The following is a 19,665-nucleotide window of genomic DNA, read 5'->3' as shown; positions in this document are numbered from 1 at the left end:
GATTCCCCTAGGTCTCTAGTTTTCAGAAATGCACAGGTTTGGTAGGTTTCCCTAGGTGCCGGCTAAGCTAGAGGCCAAAACCTACAGGTAGGCACTTCGCAAAAAACACCTCTGTTTTTTTCCAAAATTTAGGATGTGTCCACGTTGCGCTTCCTGTCGCCAGCGCTAGGCCTACCCACGCAAGTGAGGTATCATTTTTATCGGGAGACTTGGGGGAACGCTGGGTGGAAGGAAATTTGGAGCTCCTCTCAGATTCCAGAACTTTCTGCCACAAAAATGTGAGGGACATGTGTTTTTTTTGCCAAATTTTGAGGTTTGCAAAGGATTCTGGGTAACAGAACCTGGTCCGAGCCCCGCAAGTCACCCCTCCTTGGATTCCCCTAGGTCTCTAGTTTTCAGAAATGCACAGGTTTGGTAGGTTTCCTTAGGTGCCGGCTAAGCTAGAGGCCAAAACCTACAGGTAGGCACTTCGCAAAAAACACCTATGTTTTTTTCCAAAATTTAGGATGTGTCCACGTTGCGCTTTGGGGTGTTTCCTGTCGCCAGCGCTAGGCCTACCCACGCAAGTGAGGTATCATTTTTATCGGGAGACTTGGGGGAACGCTGGGTGGAAGGAAATTTGTAGCTCCTCTCAGATTCCAGAACTTTCTGCCACAAAAATGTGAGGGACATGTGTTTTTTTTGCCAAATTTTGAGGTTTGCAAAGGATTCTGGGTAACAGAACCTGGTCCGAGCCCCGCAAGTCACCCCTCCTTGGATTCCCCCAGGTCTCTAGTTTTCAGAAATGCACAGGTTTGGTAGGTTTCCCTAGGTGCCGGCTGAGCTAGAGGCCAAAATCTACAGGTAGGCACTTCGCAAAAAACACCTCTGTTTTTTTCCAAAATTTAGGATGTGTCCACGTTGCGCTTTGGGGTGTTTCCTGTCGCCGGCGCTAGGCCTACCCACGCAAGTGAGGTATCATTTTTATCGGGAGACTTGGGGGAACGCTGGGTGGAAGGAAATTTGTAGCTCCTCTCAGATTCCAGAACTTTCTGCCACAGAAATGTGAGGGACATGTGTTTTTTTAGCCAAATTTTGAGGTTTGCAAAGGATTCTGGGTAACAGAACCTGGTCCGAGCCCCGCAAGTCACCCCTCCTTGGATTCCCCTAGGTCTCTAGTTTTCAGAAATGCACAGGTTTTGTAGGTTTCCCTAGGTGCCGGCTGAGCTAGAGGCCAAAATCTACAGGTAGGCACTTCGTAAAAAACACCTCTGTTTTTTTCCAAAATTTAGGATGTGTCCACGTTGCGCTTTGGGGTGTTTCCTGTCGCCGGCGCTAGGCCTACCCACGCAAGTGAGGTATCATTTTTATCGGGAGACTTGGGGGAACGCTGGGTGGAAGGAAATTTGTAGCTCCTCTCAGATTCTAGAACTTTCTGCCACAAAAATGTGAGGGACGTGTGTTTTTTTAGTCAAATTTTGAGGTTTGCAAAGGATTCTGGGTAACAGAACCTGGTCCGAGCCCCGCAAGTCACCCCTCCTTGGATTCCCCCAGGTCTCTAGTTTTCAGAAATGCACAGGTTTCGTAGGTTTCCCTAGGTGCCGGCAGAGCTAGAGGCCAAAATCTACAGGTAGGCACTTCGCAAAAAACACCTCTGTTTTTTTCCCAAATTTAGGATGTGTCCACGTTGCGCTTTGGGGTGTTTCCTGTTGCCGGCGCTAGGCCTACCCACGCAAGTGAGGTATCATTTTTATCGGGAGACTTGGGGGAACGCTGGGTGGAAGGAAATTTGTAGCTCCTCTCAGATTCCAGAACTTTCTGCCACAGAAATGTGAGGAACATGTGTTTTTTTAGCCAAATTTTGAGGTTTGCAAAGGATTCTGGGTAACAGAACCTGGTCCGAGCCCCGCAAGTCACCCCTCCTTGGATTCCCCTAGGTCTCTAGTTTTCAGAAATGCACAGGTTTGGTAGGTTTCCCTAGGTGCCGGCTGAGCTAGAGGCCAAAATCTACAGGTAGGCACTTCGCAAAAAACACCTCTGTTTTTTTCCAAAATTTAGGATGTGTCCACGTTGCGCTTTGGGGTGTTTCCTGTCGCTGGCGCTAGGCCTACCCACGCAAGTGAGGTATCATTTTTATCGGGAGACTTGGGGGAACGCTGGGTGGAAGGAAATTTGTAGCTCCTCTCAGATTCCAGAACTTTCTGCCACAGAAATGTGAGGAACATGTGTTTTTTTAGCCAAATTTTGAGGTTTGCAAAGGATTCTGGGTAACAGAACCTGGTCCGAGCCCCGCAAGTCACCCCTCCTTGGATTCCCCTAGGTCTCTAGTTTTCAGAAATGCACAGGTTTGGTAGGTTTCCCTAGGTGCCGGCTGAGCTAGAGGCCAAAATCTACAGGTAGGCACTTCGCAAAAAACACCTCTGTTTTCTCCTAAAATTTTGGATGTGTCCACGTTGCGCTTTGGGGCGTTTCCTGTCGCGGGCGCTAGGCCTACCCACACAAGTGAGGTATCATTTTTATCGGGAGACTTGGGGGAACATAGATTAGCAAAACAAGTGCTATTGCCCCTTGTCTTTCTCTACATTTTTTCCTTCCAAATATAGGAGAGTGTGTAAAAAAGACATCTATTTGAGAAATTCCCTATAATTCACATGCTTGAATGGTCACCCCGGAATTCAGAGATGTGCAAATAACCACTGCTCCTCAGCACCTTATCTTGTGCCCTTTTTGGAAATGCAAAGGTTTTCTTGATAGCAATTTTTTACTCTTTATATTTCAGCAAATGAATTGCTGTATACCCGGTATAGAATGAAAACGCACTGCAGGGTGCAGCTCATTTATTGGCTCTGGGTTCCTCGGGTTCTTGATGAACCTACAAGCCCTATATATCCCTGCAACCAGAGGAGTCCAGCAGACGTAACGGTATATTGCTTTCCATAATCTGACATTGCAGGGAAAAGTTACAGAGTAAAACGTAGAGAAAAATTGATGTTTTTTTCACCTCAATTTCAATATTTTTCTTTTTCAGCTGTTATTTTCTGTAGGAAACCCTTGTAGGATATACACACAAATGACCCCTTGCTGAATTCAGAATTCTGTCTACTTTTCAGAAATGGTTAGGTTTCTCGGATCCAGCATTGGTTTCATGCCCATTCCTGTCACTGACTGGAAGGAGGCTGAAAGCACAAAAAATTGCAAAAATGGGGTATGCCCCAGTAAAATGCCAAAATTGTGGTGAAAAATTGGGTTTTCTGATTCAAGTCTGCCTGTTCCTGAAAGCTAGGAAGCTGCTGAGTTTAGCACTACAAACCCTTTGTTGATGTCATTTTCAGGGGGAAATCCACAAGCCTTCTTCTGCAGCCACTTTTTCCATTTTTTTTTTTAAAAAACGAAATTTTCACTGTATTTTGGCCAATTTCTTGGCCTCCTTCAAGGGAACCCACAAAGTCTGGGTACCTCTAGAATCCCTAGGATGTTGGAAAAAAAGGACGCAAATTTGGCTTGGTTAGCTTATGTGGACAAAAAGTTATGAGGGCCTAAGCACGAACTGCCCCAAATAGGCAAAAAAAGGCCTGGCACAGGAGGGGGAAAAGGCCTGGCAGCGAAGGGGTTAAACGGAAAGTTGTGCTATTTTAAGATGTGTGAGACTCTGGGCGTTTTCAATTACTCTTCTGTTAAATTATGTGAATGGATGTTAGTCAGGCAGGGTTCAGGCCAAAAGAATTATCTGCTAAATTATTTATTCACACCACTATCAAAGCAGGCTTTAGAATCACCCAACACATGAACTTGAGCCCTGCAATCAGAGAGAAAACTCATATCAAAGATGGTTGTTGTCACATATTACAACGGCTGGGTGACAGCGCCATCATTTAGGACGCCGAGAAATTGTTCACACAAAAAGCTGCCTGTTCCAGACCTGCATCCAACGCTGACATCTCTTCGCTCTCAGGTTTCGGGTTAATGGCTTTGGCTCTTCGATCATCGGTTCGAGATGCCTGAAGTACTCGTACAGTCTGTTAGTCCACTGTCCAAGTGATCTTATATGTAACCAGATGAAATCTGTGGGATCAAAAGTATAGCACAGTTACTGAAAAGTGCTGTCTCTGTCTAATCTCAGAATCTCAACAATGTTGGCAGAGAAGATCGCTATTGGGGCTTTGTCTGATCAATTATCAGATATACATCTGCATTAAATGACTTCTGGTATCTGTCTGATCTCTTATCACGAGGGCAGCAGTGTAAGTAGAGAGACAGGAAGACACAATCACTGTTTTTTCCTGACCTCCTGTCAAATGCAAAGCAGTGTAGCACAGAAACCCATGTACTTGCTTCTGACTGAACCACTGTCAGAAGTACAGAAGTACTGGAGAGGACAATCCCTTGCCGACTTTTGTTTATCATCAGTAACTAACCACTGTTAGTGGACAGGACCACGCGTCTGCCTGGCTATCAGAAACAAAGCAGAGTTTACATAGAGGATCTCTCCGAATATTCTTCTTGACCTCAGAAGTGCAGCAGCGCTATCAGAGTGTGATGGTCACTGCACGACCTCTTACCAGAAGTTAGTCAAGAGAACAACTTCCAGAGCTATGTCTAATCTATTGTTAAGAGCAACGTTATTGAAGAAGACTGCCTACTAGCCACCAAAAAAAGGTCACTTAGGTCTTTGCTTGACCTCAGACGTGCAGCACTGTTAGAAGAGAGGCACCCCGGCTGGTATATGCCTTACCTATGATTGCAAGTGTTAGTATAGAGGGTCCCTGGCTGCTGCCTGCTTGACGTATTAGCAGAAACACGGCAGAGCAACTTCACCCTCTTTTCTGCTTACTGAGATAGCATGGTTATAGCCTTATAGCCCACTGTAGCGGGCCATACCGGCCATTAAAGGCCTGCTCCAGAGTTAAAACCCCGACTCGGAGGAGAGGGTCTTTAACAAGGGACTAGACCTCTAACGGCCGGTATAGCCCAGCTACAGTGTGCTATAAAACCATTAGAACATGCCTTCTCATGAGGGCGGAATATCCTAGCTGAGAAAAAAAGCATTGGAGACCAAGGGGGTCGAAACCCCCCACGGCTCCGAAGCGTTTGTTGAACAGCTCTAGCAGTGAATGTTCAACTGTTAGCCACGTGCAGGGCCACGGCTGCTAACTGCTGACCATTCACAGCATGAGCTATGGAAGCAGGCTCTCAGTCGTCAGCCCCTGGTCCTCCAGTGCTCATCTAAACTGCTTTTCATAGTTCAGAAAGCCAGGAAGATCCAGGAGCTGAGCAGCATCCACCCCTCGCTCCTCCTGAAGCCCCAGTGACAGTGAGCTACAGAAGGAGGGAGGGATGAATACTCAATGTGTCCTGCTGCACAGTCCCCGCCTTTCACTTTCCCCATGCCCAATCCATACATTGTGGAGAAGCAGGGGAAGAGAAAGGCAGAGGACCCCGAAGTGTTGTGATTAGCGGGCCTACACCAGTTTATAACCCTCTGCTGCTCCCTTGTCTTTAATGGAGCTCACAAAATTCCAATGTTCTATTTCGGTTTAGAAGTATGTTTAATTCATGATTGTGTAATTTGGATTTCATGATTTGTAAGGAATTCTCAATAATATCAGCCTGATTGTTTGCTAAACAAATCGTGTTTTTAGACCTTTAGCATACCTTCAAGCCAGACATTTTTTCTTTGTTGCTTTACATTTAGCCTTCTTTAGCTGCCTTTGTGGGAGAGTTTTCAATTTGCTGATTTTCTTGCAGACATTATTGTGAAGTAAGCATTGAAGTCACAACTCAGTTCTTCTCTTCTGGGTGTAAATGCTGGAAGAGTAACCTCTTTTGTTGGATGGCATTGTCCCTTGCATGGTGTACAGATGTGCACACCTGCTCTGAGAGAACTGCCTGCATATAAATGTAGTATCCAGATTTTTTGTTGATCCAGCAAGTAGGCTAATCCAGTTTGTGCGCTGAGTACCTATACTATGACCTGGAGGGGTGCATAAACCATATCTTCTTTATTGACACAGGTCAAATGTCTATGTCCTGGGTTGTCGACATGAAGCAGTGTTGGCAAAGTACTGATTTATGAAGATAAACAGTCCTCAGAAATCCTTTTTTCTGTTCTAGAAGGGAGTGCCACCTACTGGTCACACTCATGTAACACTTTAGGGTAAGATACAGTGCTTTCTATTGACATCCTCTGTGCATGTCAAGTGTGTGTATACATTGTGTATGTGTGGGACATATGACAGTGAGATTCTGTACAATGTTTGGATCCATTCTGTATGGCCCCCGGTTTAGCATGAAAGAAGATGGAGGGTGGATACAGCTTCCCCTAACAGTAGAAATGTACAGACTGCATTTATGAAGCTGGAGACCCAGCCACTGAAGTTACCGAGTATGGATACAGGGCTACCCTTATTTATTCTATGAGGACCTTTAAGCAAGCAATTGCTAATTAGACTTTCCTGAGCACTGCCATTTGGTGGATATTAGGGGAAAGCGGGTAAGTCAGCAGATTCCGTTGGTAAACATGGGGGAGTTTGTAGACATTTGTAGGAGGCTGGACTGGCTTGTAGTGAGTACCAAGGGGTACTTACACCTTGCACCAGGCCCAGGTATCCCTTATTAGTGTATAGGGGTGTCTAGCAGCTTAGGCTGATAGAAAAGGTAGCTCAGCAGAGCAGCTTAGGCTGAACTAGGAGACGAGTGAAGATCCTACAGTACCACTAGTGTCATATGCACAATATCATAAGAAAACACAATACACAGATATACTAAAAATAAAGGTACTTTATTTTTATGACAACATGCCAAAGTATCTCAGTGAGTACCCTCAGTATGAGGATAGCAAATATACACAAGATATATGTACACAATACCAAAAATATGCAGTATAGCAATAGAAAACAGTGCAAACAATGTATAGTTACAATAGGATGCAATGGGGACACATAGGGATAGGGGCAACACAAACCATATACTCCAAAAGTGGAATGCGAACCACGAATGGACCCCAAACCTATGTGACCTTGTAGTGGGTCGCTGGGACTGTAAGAAAACAGTGAGGGTTAGAAAAATAGCCAACCCCAAGACCCTGAAAAGTGAGTGCAAAGTGCACTAAAGTTCCCCAAAGAGCACAGAAGTCGTGATAGGGGAATTCTGCAGGAAAGACCAAAACCAGCAATGCAACAACAATGGATTTCCAGACGAGGGTACCTGTGGAACAAGGGGACCAAGTCCAAAAGTCACGATCAAGTCGAGAGTGGGCAGATGCCCAGGGAATGCCAGCTGTGGGTGCAAAGAAGCTGCTACTGGACAGTAGAAGCTGAGGATTCTGAAAGAACGACAAGGGCTAGAAACTTCCCCTTTAGAGGAGGGATGTCCCACGTCGTGAAGAGTCGTGCAGAAGTGTTTCCCTGCAGAAAGATTGTAAACAAGCCTTGCTAGCTGCAAAGCTTGCGGTTAGGGTTTTTGGATGCTGCTGTGGCCCAGGAGGGACGAGGATGTCGCCAATTGCGTGAGGGGACAGAAGGGGCGTCGAGCAAGACAAGGAGCCCTCTCAGAAGCAGGCAGCACCCGCAGAAGTGCCGGAACAGGCACTACAAAGTGGAGTGAAACGGTGCTCACCCGAAGTTGCACAAGAGAGTCCCACGCCGCCGGAGGACAACTCAGGAGGTCGTGCAATGCAGGTTAGAGTGCCGTGGACCCAGGCTTGGCTGTGCACAAAGGAAATCTTCGTGGAGTGCACAGGAGCCAGAGTAGCTGCAAAACACGTAGTTCCCAGCAATGCAGTCTGGCGTGGGGAGGCAAGGACTTACCTCCACCAAACTTGGACTGAAGAGTCACTGGACTGTGGGAGTCACTTGGACAGAGTTGCTGAGTTCAAGGGACCTCGCTCGTCGTGCTGAGAGGAGACCCAGAGGACCAGTGATGCAGTTCTTTGGTGCCTGCGGTTGCAGGGGGAAGATTCCGTCGACCCACTGGAGATTTCTTCGGAGCTTCTAGTGCAGAGAGGAGGCAGACTACCCCCACAGCATGCACCACCAGGAAAACAGTCGAGAAGGCGGCTGGATCAGCGTTACAGTGTCTCAGTAGTCGTCGTTGCTACTTTGTTGCAGTTTTGCAGGCTTCCAGCGCGGTCAGCAGTCGATTCCTTGGCAGAAGGTGAAGAGAGAGATGCAGAGGAACTCTGATGAGCTCTTGCATTCGTTATCTAAAGAAATCCCCAAAGCAGAGACCCTAAATAGCCAGAAAGAGGGTTTGGCTACTTAGGAGAGAGGATAGGCTAGCAACACCTGAAGGAGCCTATCAGAAGGAGTCTCTGACGTCACCTCCTGGCCCTGGCCACTCAGAGCAGTCCAGTGTGCCAGCAGCACCTCTGTTTCCAAGATGGCAGAGGTCTGGAGCACACTGGAGGAGCTCTGGGCACCTCCCAGGGGAGGTGCAGGTCAGGGGAGTGGTCACTCCCCTTTCCTTTGTCCAGTTTCGCGCCAGAGCAGGGCTGAGGGGTCCCTGAACCGGTGTAGACTGGCTTATGCAGAAATGGGCACCATCTGTGCCCATGAAAGCATTTCCAGAGGCTGGGGGAGGCTACTCCTCCCCTGCCTTAACACCTTTTTCCAAAGGGAGAGGGTGTAACACCCTCTCTCTGAGGAAGTCCTTTGTTCTGCCTTCCTGGGCCAAGCCTGGCTGGACCCCGGGAGGGCAGAAACCTGTCTGAGGGGTTGGCAGCAGCAGCAGCTGCAGTGAAACCCCTGAAAAGGCAGTTTGGCAGTACCCGGGTCTGGGCTAGAGACCCGTGGGATCATGGGATTGTGCCAACAATGCCAGGATGGCATAGAGGGGGCAATTCCATGATCATAGACATGTTACATGGCCATATTCGGAGTTACCATTGTGAAGCTACACATAGGTAGTGACCTATGTGTAGTGCACGCGTGTAATGGTGTCCCCGCACTCACAAAGTCCGGGGAATTTGCCCTGAACAATGTGGGGGCACCTTGGCTAGTGCCTGGGTGCCCACACACTAAGTAACTTAGCACCCAACCTTTACCAGGTAAAGGTTAGACATATAGGTGACTTATAAGTTACTTAAGTGCAGTGTAAAATGGCTGTGAAATAACGTGGACGTTATTTCACTCAGGCTGCAGTGGCAGGCCTGTGTAAGAATTGTCAGAGCTCCCTATGGGTGGCAAAAGAAATGCTGCAGCCCCTAGGGATCTCCTGGAACCCCAATACCCTGGGTACCTCAGTACCATATACTAGGGAATTATAAGGGTGTTCCAGTATGCCAATGTAAATTGGTAAAATTGGTCACTAGCCTGTTAGTGACAATTTGGACAGAGAGAGCATAACCACTGAGGTTCTGGTTAGCAGAGCCTCAGTGAGACAGTTAGGCATCACACAGGGAACACATACATATAGGTCACAAACTTATGAGCACTGGGGTCCTGGCTAGCAGGGTTCCAGTGACACATAACAAACATACTGAAAACATAGGGTTTTCACTATGAGCACTGGGCCCTGGCTAGCAGGATCCCAGTGAGACAGTGAAAACACCCTGACATACACTCACAAACAGGCCAAAAGTGGGGGTAACAAGGCTAGAAAGAGGCTACTTTCTCACACAACCCCCCCCCCCCAACGAAGGACACTAAGGCTAACCTTGGCCAGTTGAGACTTTATTGTCTAAGTGGTGATAAGTAGAGAGTAGCTCTGCAATAGACTGGTTACTCCCTTTATCATCCACTATATGGTTACTTCCCTGTGGGGATGTAAACCACCCTGTTTGAAGTTTTTTAGCTAAGCAACAATGTGAAGATATATTTTCAGAGTTTCTATCAGTAAGTTTTAGTTTAGAGCAGTGGGAATTATCCACTGAACCTATTTGTAGTGATGAGAATGCCAGACAGGGATGCTGTCTCAGTAAAGCCATAGCTGGGCAACAACTTTGTCCATATGGCTGGAAGAGAGAACAGGGATGCTGTTTCTCTTGATTTGGAGCAGGGCAGGGATGCTGTCCTATGAGCTCCACACTAGGGCAGGGATGCTATCCTAAGTGTTGTGAGGCAGTGCAGGGTTTCTGCACTAAAGTTTCTCTGGGAGGGTTGGAGGGATGCTCCATGTTAACTAAAATGGTGCTCTTTTCCTCACCAATGTTAGTTATCCCACAGAGAGGTACTTCTACCTCAGGGAGTACAGCTTTGCCAGCTGATGATTCCCTTGGAACAGGTGCCACCCCAGGAGAGGTTTCTCCCACCACAGGAATGATATCCTGATTGGCAGGGTGGTTAGGGGATACTGTGATACCCTTTTTACCTGTTGTTGGAGAGGGATCCTGAGTTTTCAGGCCTTCTCTCCTTTGCTTTTTCATTTCAGTAGAAATGAGAGGGAACAATTCTTCTGGGATGCCCAGCATGGCTGCATGGGCATAAAACTCTACATCAGCCCAACCTGAGGCCTCTAGGTCATTACCTAAGAGACAGTCTACAGGTAAGCTAGGTGATACCACCACCTGCTTAGGGCCAGTAACTCCACCCCAACTAAACTGAATTATAGCTAAGGGAAGAAACTTAGTGGAGTTATGGACATCAATAATCGTATACTGTTGTCCAATGATGTGTTGTTCAGGATGCACTAGGTTTTCAGTCACCAAAGTGATACTGGCACCTGTGTCCCTTTAGGCCAAGGCCTCAACACCATTTATTGAAACTGTCTGCCTGTACTTATCCATTGTAAGGGGACAAGCAGCCAGTGTGGCAAGGCCAATGCCACTAGTTGTGACAGAAACTGTCTTGGGACTGACTACCCCAGTTTCTATTATGGACCCATAAGTGAACCCAACTACACCCTTAACTTGACTGTTGCCAGCAGTCCCACCACTAGTACCACTACTGCTAGGGGCACTAGAGCTTGATGTATTAGTGGTGGTAGGCTCAGGGGGTTTACCTGGACAGGACTTATCCCCTGGCCTATGGCCTCTGTTTTTACACACAAAGCACCAAGGCTTTTTAATGTGTGTGGGTTGAGAAGAAGAGGAAGAATTTGTTTTATCCCCACCCCCTGAAGAGTGTTTAAGATTTGAAGAAGGATCTTTGGTTTTACCCTTATCCCCATGCTTATCTTGAGATTTCTCACCATCTTTCTTCTTGCCATCCTTGTCACCACCTGTATGAACTTTTCTGTTCACTCTTGTTCTGACCCATTTGTCTGCCTTCTTTCCCAATTCTTGGGGAGAGGTCAGATCAGAGTCCACCAAGTACTGGTGCAACAAATCAGACACACAATTATTAAGAATATGCTCTCTCAGGATTAAGTTATACAGGCTTTCATAGTCAGAAACTTTACTGCCATGTAACCACCCCTCCAAGGCCTTCACTGAATGATCAACAAAGTCTACCCAGTCTTGTGAAGACTCCTTTTTGGTTTCTCTGAACTTCATCCTGTACTGTTCAGTGGTTAAGCCATAACCATCTAGGAGTGCATTCTTAAGAACTTTGAAATCATTGGCTTCACTTTCTTTCACAGTAAGGAGCCTATCCCTACCCTTTCCACTAAATGATAGCCATAGGATAGCAGCCCACTGCCTTTGAGGGACATCCTGTAGAACACAGGCCCTCTCAAGTGCAGCAAACCACTTGTTAATGTCATCCCCCTCCTTATAAGGGGGAACTATCTTGTGCAGATTCCTAGAATCATGCTCTTTTGCAGGATGACTATTGGGAATACTGCTGCTACCACCATGGGTTTCTAAACCCAATTTCTGTCTTTCTCTTTCTATCTCTAAGGACTGCCTATCTAAATCCAGCTGTTGCTTCTTGAGCTTCAGTCTGGATTGTTCCACTCTCAATCTATTGAGCTCCCTTTCTAACACTCTGTCATCAGGGTGGGTGGGTGGGGCATGCCTTGAAACAGAAGTATGGTGAGAATGAACAGAAGGAGACCTGTCCCTAACAGATGGCACTCTAACAGCCTGGCTAACAGCACTTCTACTATGATGAGAAGGAATACTCTTACTGTGATGTGAGGCAACACTATTACTGTGATGTGACTCTACATCAGTACCAGCTATGCTAGGTGGTCTGCTAATGGGCAGGCTAGGACGTTTCCCTTCTAAATCTTTTGCTAGGGGTGCCCCAGGGTCAGATTCGGAACCATCAGCTAATTTCTCAACAGAAGTGCCAACTCTGGTCTTATCTTGTTCAATGAGCATATTAACCAACAGTTCTCTACAGGGATTCTTCTCTACCCCTAAACCTCTTTCAATGCAGAGACTCCTTGCTCCTTTCCAGCTAAGGTGATCATAAGCAAGTTTGGACAGATCAACAGTTTGGCCTGTGCCAGACATTTTAGAAAGTGTTTAAGGGATAGAAAAAGTGAGAAAAACGTTTTTCAGAACTTTTTGAAAGACAGAAAACTAACTTTTTAAACTTTTTAAGAACTTTTTAGAAAGTTTAGAGGTACTTTTCAGCACTTAGTAAAGAAGTGAGAGAAGAAAAGCAAAACTTTTTGGTTAGGTGTACATACACTGAACTTGTTTTGTATATTTTTCTCTTATGAAAAGTACAATGACAAAAGTGGTAAGTAGTTGCAAAGTACTTATCCCACCGCTGCACAACCAATGTAGGAGGCTGGACTGGCTTGTAGTGAGTACCAAGGGGTACTTACACCTTGCACCAGGCCCAGGTATCCCTTATTAGTGTATAGGGGTGTCTAGCAGCTTAGGCTGATAGAAAAGGTAGCTTAGCAGAGCAGCTTAGGCTGAACTAGGAGACGAGTGAAGCTCCTAAGGTACCACTAGTGTCATATGCACAATATCATAAGAAAACACAATACACAGATATACTAAAAATAAAGGTACTTTATTTTTATGACAATATGCCAAAGTATCTCAGTGAGTACCCTCAGTATGAGGATAGAAAATATACACAAGATATATGTACACAATACCAAAAATATGCAGTATAGCAATAGAAAACAGTGCAAACAATGTATAGTTACAATAGGATGCAATGGGGACACATAGGGATAGGGGCAACACAAACTATATACTCCAAAAGTGGAATGCGAACCACAAATGGACCCCAAACCTATGTGACCTTGTAGTGGGTCGCTGGGACTGTAAGAAAACAGTGAGGGTTAGAAAAATAGCCCACCCCAAGACCCTGAAAAGTGAGTGCAAAGTGCACTAAAGTTCCCCAAAGAGCACAGAAGTCGTGATAGGGGAATTCTGCAGGAAAGACCAAAACCAGCAATGCAACAACAATGGATTTCCAGACGAGGGTACCTGTGGAACAAGGGGACCAAGTCCAAAAGTCACGATCAAGTCGAGAGTGGGCAGATGCCCAGGAAATGCCAGCTGTGGGTGCAAAGAAGCTGCTACTGAACAGTAGAAGCTGAGGATTCTGCAAGAACGACAAGGGCTAGAAACTTCCCCTTTGGAGGAGGGATGTCCCACGTCGTGAAGAGTCGTGCAGAAGTGTTTCCCTGCAGAAAGACCGTAAACAAGCCTTGCTAGCTGCAAAGCTCGCGGTTAGGGTTTTTGGATGCTGCTGTGGCCCAGGAGGGACGAGGATGTCGCCAATTGCGTGAGGGACAGAGGGGGCGTCCAGCAAGACAAGGAGCCCTCTCAGAAGCAGGCAGCACCCGCAGAAGTGCCAGAACAGGCACTACGAAGTGGAGTGAAACGGTGTTCACCCGAAGTTGCACAAGAGAGTCCCACGCCGCCGGTGGACAACTCAGGAGGTCGTGCAATGCAGGTTAGAGTGCCGTGGACCCAGGCTTGGCTGTGCAGAAAGGAAATCTTCGTGGAGTGCACAGGAGCCGGAGTAGCTGCAAAACACGTAGTTCCCAGCAATGCAGTCTGGCGTGGGGAGGCAAGGACTTACCTCCACCAAACTTGGACTGAAGAGTCACTGGACTGTGGGAGTCACTTGGACAGAGTTGCTGAGTTCAAGGGACCTCGCTCGTCGTGCTGAGAGGAGACCCAGAGGACCGGTGATGCAGTTCTTTGGTGCCTGCGGTTGCAGGGGGAAGATTCCGTCGACCCACTGGAGATTTCTTCGGAGCTTCTAGTGCAGAGAGGAGGCAGACTACCCCCACAGCATGCACCACCAGGAAAACAGTCGAGAAGGCGGCTGGATCAGCATTACAGTGTCGCAGTAGTCGTCGTTGCTACTTTGTTGCAGTTTTGCAGGCTTCCAGCGCGGTCAGCAATCGATTCCTTGGCAGAAGGTGAAGAGAGAGATGCAGAGGAACTCTGATGAGCTCTTGCATTCGTTATCTAAAGAAATCCCCAAAGCAGAGACCCTAAATAGCCAGAAAGAGGGTTTGGCTACTTAGGAGAGAGGATAGGCTAGCAACACCTGAAGGAGCCTATCAGAAGGAGTGTCTGACGTCACCTGCTGGCCCTGGCCACTCAGAGCAGTCCAGTGTGCCAGCAGCACCTCTGTTTCCAAGATGGCAGAGGTCTGAAGCACACTGGAGGAGCTCTGGGCACCTCCCAGGGGAGGTGCAGGTCAGGAGAGTGGTCACTCCCCTTCCCTTTGTCCAGTTTCACGCCAGAGCAGGGCTGAGGGGTCCCTGAACCGGTGTAGACTGGCTTATGCACAAATGGGCACCATCTGTGCCCATGAAAGCATTTCCAGAGGCTGGGGGAGGCTACTCCTCCCCTGCCTTAACACCTTTTTCCAAAGGGAGAGGGTGTAACACCCTCTCTCTGAGGAAGTCCTTTGTTCTGCCTTCCTGGGCCAAGCCTGTCTGGACCCCAGGGGGGCAGAAACCTGTCTGAGGGGTTGGCAGCAGCAGCAGCTGCAGTGAAACCCCTGAAAAGGCAGTTTGGCAGTACCCGGGTCTGTGCTAGAGACCCGTGGGATCATGGGATTGTGCCAACAATGCCAGGATGGCATAGAGGGGGCAATTCCATGATCATAGACATGTTACATGGCCATATTCGGAGTTACCATTGTGAAGCTACACATAGGTAGTGACCTATGTGTAGTGCACGCGTGTAATGGTGTCCCCGCACTCACAAAGTCCGGGAAATTTGCCCTGAACAATGTGGGGGCACCTTGGCTAGTGCCAGGGTGCCCACACACTAAGTAACTTAGCACCCAACCTTTACCAGGTAAAGGTTAGACATATAGGTGACTTATAAGTTACTTAAGTGCAGTGTAAAATGGCTGTGAAATAACGTGGACGTTATTTCACTCAGGCTGCAGTGGCAGGCCTGTGTAAGAATTGTCAGAGCTCCCTATGGGTGGCAAAAGAAATGCTGCAGCCCCTAGGGATCTCCTGGAACCCCAATACCCTGGGTACCTCAGTACCTTATACTAGGGAATTATAAGGGTGTTCCAGTATGCCAATGTAAATTGGTAAAATTGGTCACTAGCCTGTTAGTGACAATTTGGACAGAGAGAGCATAACCACTGAGGTTCTGGTTAGCAGAGCCTCAGTGAGACAGTTAGGCATCACACAGGGAACACATACATATAGGTCACAAACTTATGAGCACTGGGGTCCTGGCTAGCAGGGTTCCAGTGACACATAACAAACATACTGAAAACATAGGGTTTTCACTATGAGCACTGGGCCCTGGCTAGCAGGATCCCAGTGAGACAGTGAAAACACCCTGACATACACCCACAAACAGGCCAAAAGTGGGGGTAACAAGGCTAGAAAGAGGCTACTTTCTCACAACATTGCCTGCCCTTTTTTCTGTCTTTGACTGTTACTTCAGGCAGGCTGATGACAGTCAGGTACAGACACTATATTGTGCCCATGTTTTGAATGCTCCTACTTGAAACTAGGCATCACCTTGAACAAAGTCTCCATCTGCGCTACAGCCAGAAAATGACTTTTGAAAGAAAACCATCACAAACTAGTTCCAGAACCTTAAAGAGACGATCAACATCACCCATCTGGAAATGAGTATAATCATCTGTACCCAAACCACCACACTTTGTTCCAGTTCCAAGCCGCCTCACTGACCACAAAAGGGAATGCTTTGCAGAGTACTCAAAGCACTGCTGGGAAACTAGGACTGGTCTCTGCATGATAGCCAGACTCCCAGAGGTCAGGGGAAGTCCCCAGAAGTCTCTGCAACTTGTTGGAGAAGCTGAGGGATTGCCTAGCACTTAGAAGCCGGACTGTCTGCTCAGACAGGCAAGGAGTGTGTCTGGCCTTGCAGGAGAAGAGACTGTCCAGGAGGAGAAACTGAGTCGTTTTTGATAGTGTGTGGCTGACTATTACTGGGAGAGCAACAGGTGCTGACCAAGATGTGAAGGGTCATTGGTCCCTCTTCACAATTCATGTGGGGGACTTTGTAAATAAAACTTGCAACTCAAGACAGCCATCTGCTGTCTGAGTTGAAGTTGGTGACTTTCACTTCCTACATTTCATTTATTCATTGACAAATTTCTTGTAATTGAATCCCTATAAGAAAGAGATACTGCTTATAAATCAAGACTCGCAATTATGGGGTTCAGTTTCCTTTACTGAGTCCCAGGTGCCTGAATCCATCACACTTAAGACGTTTTCTACCTTTTCTTGAACACCTATGCACACTAGAGTGGTGACTATCCTATTCCAATCATGACTGGGCAGGGGCAAACACATTTTGTGTCAGCAACTGAAGAAGTGATGAACAAGCTCCAAGTGTTCCAGAATTCAGCACAACTAATTTTTGGACTGAAAACATGTAACTATACTTTTTGCCTCCTTGCTTAATCTGCACGGGGCGGGTACTTTACGGCAATGGCAACTTGCTATCAGCAAGAACACCACGACAGCCAATTTTAAGCACCTTAGGCCTACTTAACCTTTAGGTCTCCTCATAAAAATTGCCTAATCATTCCTCAGATGAGACTGGTAAAAATGAGAAGGTAGTCAAGACTTGGAATTCCCTCCTTTTCATCTTACATCTAGAAACAAGTTGCCTCAAGTTATAACAACAAAGGAAACCCTTGCTTTTCAATCAATCTGTGTTGTGTTTCGTTAATTTTTCTTCCCGCCATGAAGCTTTGGTGCATGTATGAATTAGACATAAAATGTAACATAACAGCATAGGAGAGTATCATCAAAGAGGTCAATCATTGTTCTCTGACCTTTTATTAGGGAGGAGTTGCGACCTTATGGCTATTGCTGCCAACTGGGGAGCCGCTTTAGTACCCTGACCTCGGCTCAGCATCCTGTGATTGTAGGGAAATCACTTAATCTCCCTGTGCCTAAAAATGTGCAGCATACTCTGGTTTTCTTGTAAATCACTCTAAAGCGCTTAGGTCACGTTTGCACTATATAAAATTGTAAAAAATAAAAAGCACAGCTCCATTCACGGAAAGAGCAGCATTCAGTTTTATTATCATTTTATTTTTACTTCCCTGACTGAGCCATTCAAGTGTAGGGAGGGCAGGGCCAGCCCATGGCAGGGAGGAGGAATGGTGGGCACTGTAAGTGCGCGTGTCGGTTTGGCCAGCCGTCGTAGGATGGCCAAACTGACATGCCCATTTACATTTCTCCAACCCGGCTGTGTTATACAGCGGGTGGAGAAAAGGCACTGGCTCCTAGTCCCTGAACGAGCGTTAAACCAGCCTGCTCAGGCCAATCACACCACTGGTCTCATGCTGGGTAGTAGCTTGAGAGCAACATCTGGATTGGGTGGGGAGTCTGGGAGCCTGTGCTGTGTGGCTGCTGGGAGCAGTGGAGCACAAGGTGGCTGGCAGCAGGATCGGGAATGGCAGGTAATTTTTTTAATTTAATTATTATTTCCCCCTGCGCTGCCCCCCCACTTTCTGTTGTCAGCAGCCACCACTGTTGCAGACCCAAGTGGCATTCATGGTAGATTTGTCAAATTGTCAAAAAGCAAATTTCAAAGCTCATATCAACTTGTTATTTCATGCTGAAAGTACTAAGGAAGATCACCCTCTCAAAGGATATTAGCCCAATCCTTAATATTAAGTGGACCGGACTATTGCAACTCCGTGTATATTGGTCTTCCTAATACAATGGTTTGCAAATTGCAACTTGTATAAAATGCTTCATCACGACTGCTTTACAAGGTGCCTAAATCTGCTTCAATTTCCTTGCTACCGTTCTCCTTACACAAGTTACCAATTCCTAAACGCATCATATTGAAAGCATTTTGCTTTTGTCATAAAGCCTTATTGTCGTCATGCCCCAATTCTTTCACGACTTCTTTATTTGCTTTTTATGAAACCATACCTAATCTCAGATCCTCTCTCATTAACCCTGTTTTAAAAAAATATTGCATGGGAGACGAGCCCTATGTCCCACAGTCACAGCTTCCTTGTGAAACAGTCTTCCTTTTAATTTGCACTGTCTATTCAATATACTCAAATTTTGCTAAAAACGTAAGACCTACCTTTTGTCCTTTTAATAGTTTTCCTACTGTACTGTGGCCAATGTTCTCCGAGAGCCAGGACATCTTCGGGTGAGTTGTGTGTGTTCCAAATAAACTAACATAACATTGCTAAGGGTATAATCTTGAGAGGCAGGGGAAGGAAACTGGAAAATATCATCAACAAGTTTCTGCCTTTATGTCAATCTGATCAACCTTTTGCCTTGCCAGTAACTGACTCGACATTAAAACGTAAACTTTACACTTGTATAGCGCACTACTCACCCGTTAGGGTCTCAAGGCGCTGTACTCATACCGCTATGGAACCCCTCCTGGCGTTTCCCTGGGAGGCACCCACTCCTGGGCACCCCAAGGGTGAAGCCAGGCATCCAAGCGCTGTTGGGGCCGTTGTGGAGATTAAGTAAGCTATTGCCCAGAGTTGCAGAGTGGGACCCATTAATTAGATTAAGCACTGAGGCGAGAATTATCTGGTCCAAGGGAATTGAGCCCAAGACCTGCCAAAGCAGGACTTGAACCCTGGTCTTGAGCCAGATCTCTGCTTCAGGGTCTGCTGCTCTAGCCATTGTGCCACACTTCTCCACAACATTACACTTTTTTCATCCTTCCAGAGATAGCTACCTGTCTTGGTAGCTCCATATTCCCCTGTAGACTGGTTCACATCTGAAATAGAAGATGCTCTCCTCCGAAACTGGGAGTTTTAATTAAGTAATAGAGAACAAATGCTGTACGCCTTAATCATCCAAGCTGTGGGACACAGACCCAACTGAGTCATTCATTTTTAGTACAAGCCTTTTATTGCTATTTTACATCCACCCCAACAAATAGTGTCAGGTGCTTTTCAACAGCTTTAAACTTTTGTTACAGTTGATGCTCTACGTGCGACGTGACAAATGTGCTCAAACATGAGCTGTGCACTCACTCAGCCACAGGACTGAAGCTGCACCCTAATGATGAGAACCAAATGTGCTGAAATTAATCTGGATTTGCTTCTGTTCTCTCTAGAGGGGGCTTTGTGTGATAGCTCACAATGGACTGTGTCCATGAGGAACAGGGTCTGTACTGATTTCCATTAGGTGGGTATCTGTATAGATTGGTGTAATGATCCAAGCAGTCATTGTAGTGAATAATCCTTTATTCCAATAGTAGGTTCCTGTACAGGGGTACTAGTAGTAATGGTAATACAGCAACTCCCAGCACACAGCTCCAGCCTCTTCCTTCTCCTGCCTCCTCCAGACTGTCCCTTTTCCAACACTCCACCTAGAATGCCCCTTCTTCCACATTCCATTTCCCACTTATAAGCTTATCACTACACATCTTCCCCCTTA

At 46.7% G+C, this 19,665-nt stretch overlaps 1 protein-coding gene across 1 annotated transcript in view; it reads right to left on the bottom strand.

Moving 5' to 3' along the window:
- The window catches only part of NOX5 (NADPH oxidase 5), a 246,625-nt gene that overhangs the window by 70,866 nt on the left and 156,094 nt on the right, over positions 1-19,665 (bottom strand). Inside the window, exon 9 of the mRNA XM_069221267.1 lies at positions 3,899-4,041. Within this exon, the coding sequence (XP_069077368.1) occupies positions 3,899-4,041 (143 nt within the window). The remainder of the gene's footprint in view (positions 1-3,898; positions 4,042-19,665) is intronic.

The sequence above is a fragment of the Pleurodeles waltl genome, chromosome 3_1, assembly GCF_031143425.1.
Source record: "Pleurodeles waltl isolate 20211129_DDA chromosome 3_1, aPleWal1.hap1.20221129, whole genome shotgun sequence".
Lineage (NCBI taxonomy): Eukaryota > Metazoa > Chordata > Amphibia > Caudata > Salamandridae > Pleurodeles > Pleurodeles waltl.
Note: the sequence above shows the minus strand (reverse complement) of the source record. Positions and strands in the feature narration are given on the sequence as shown.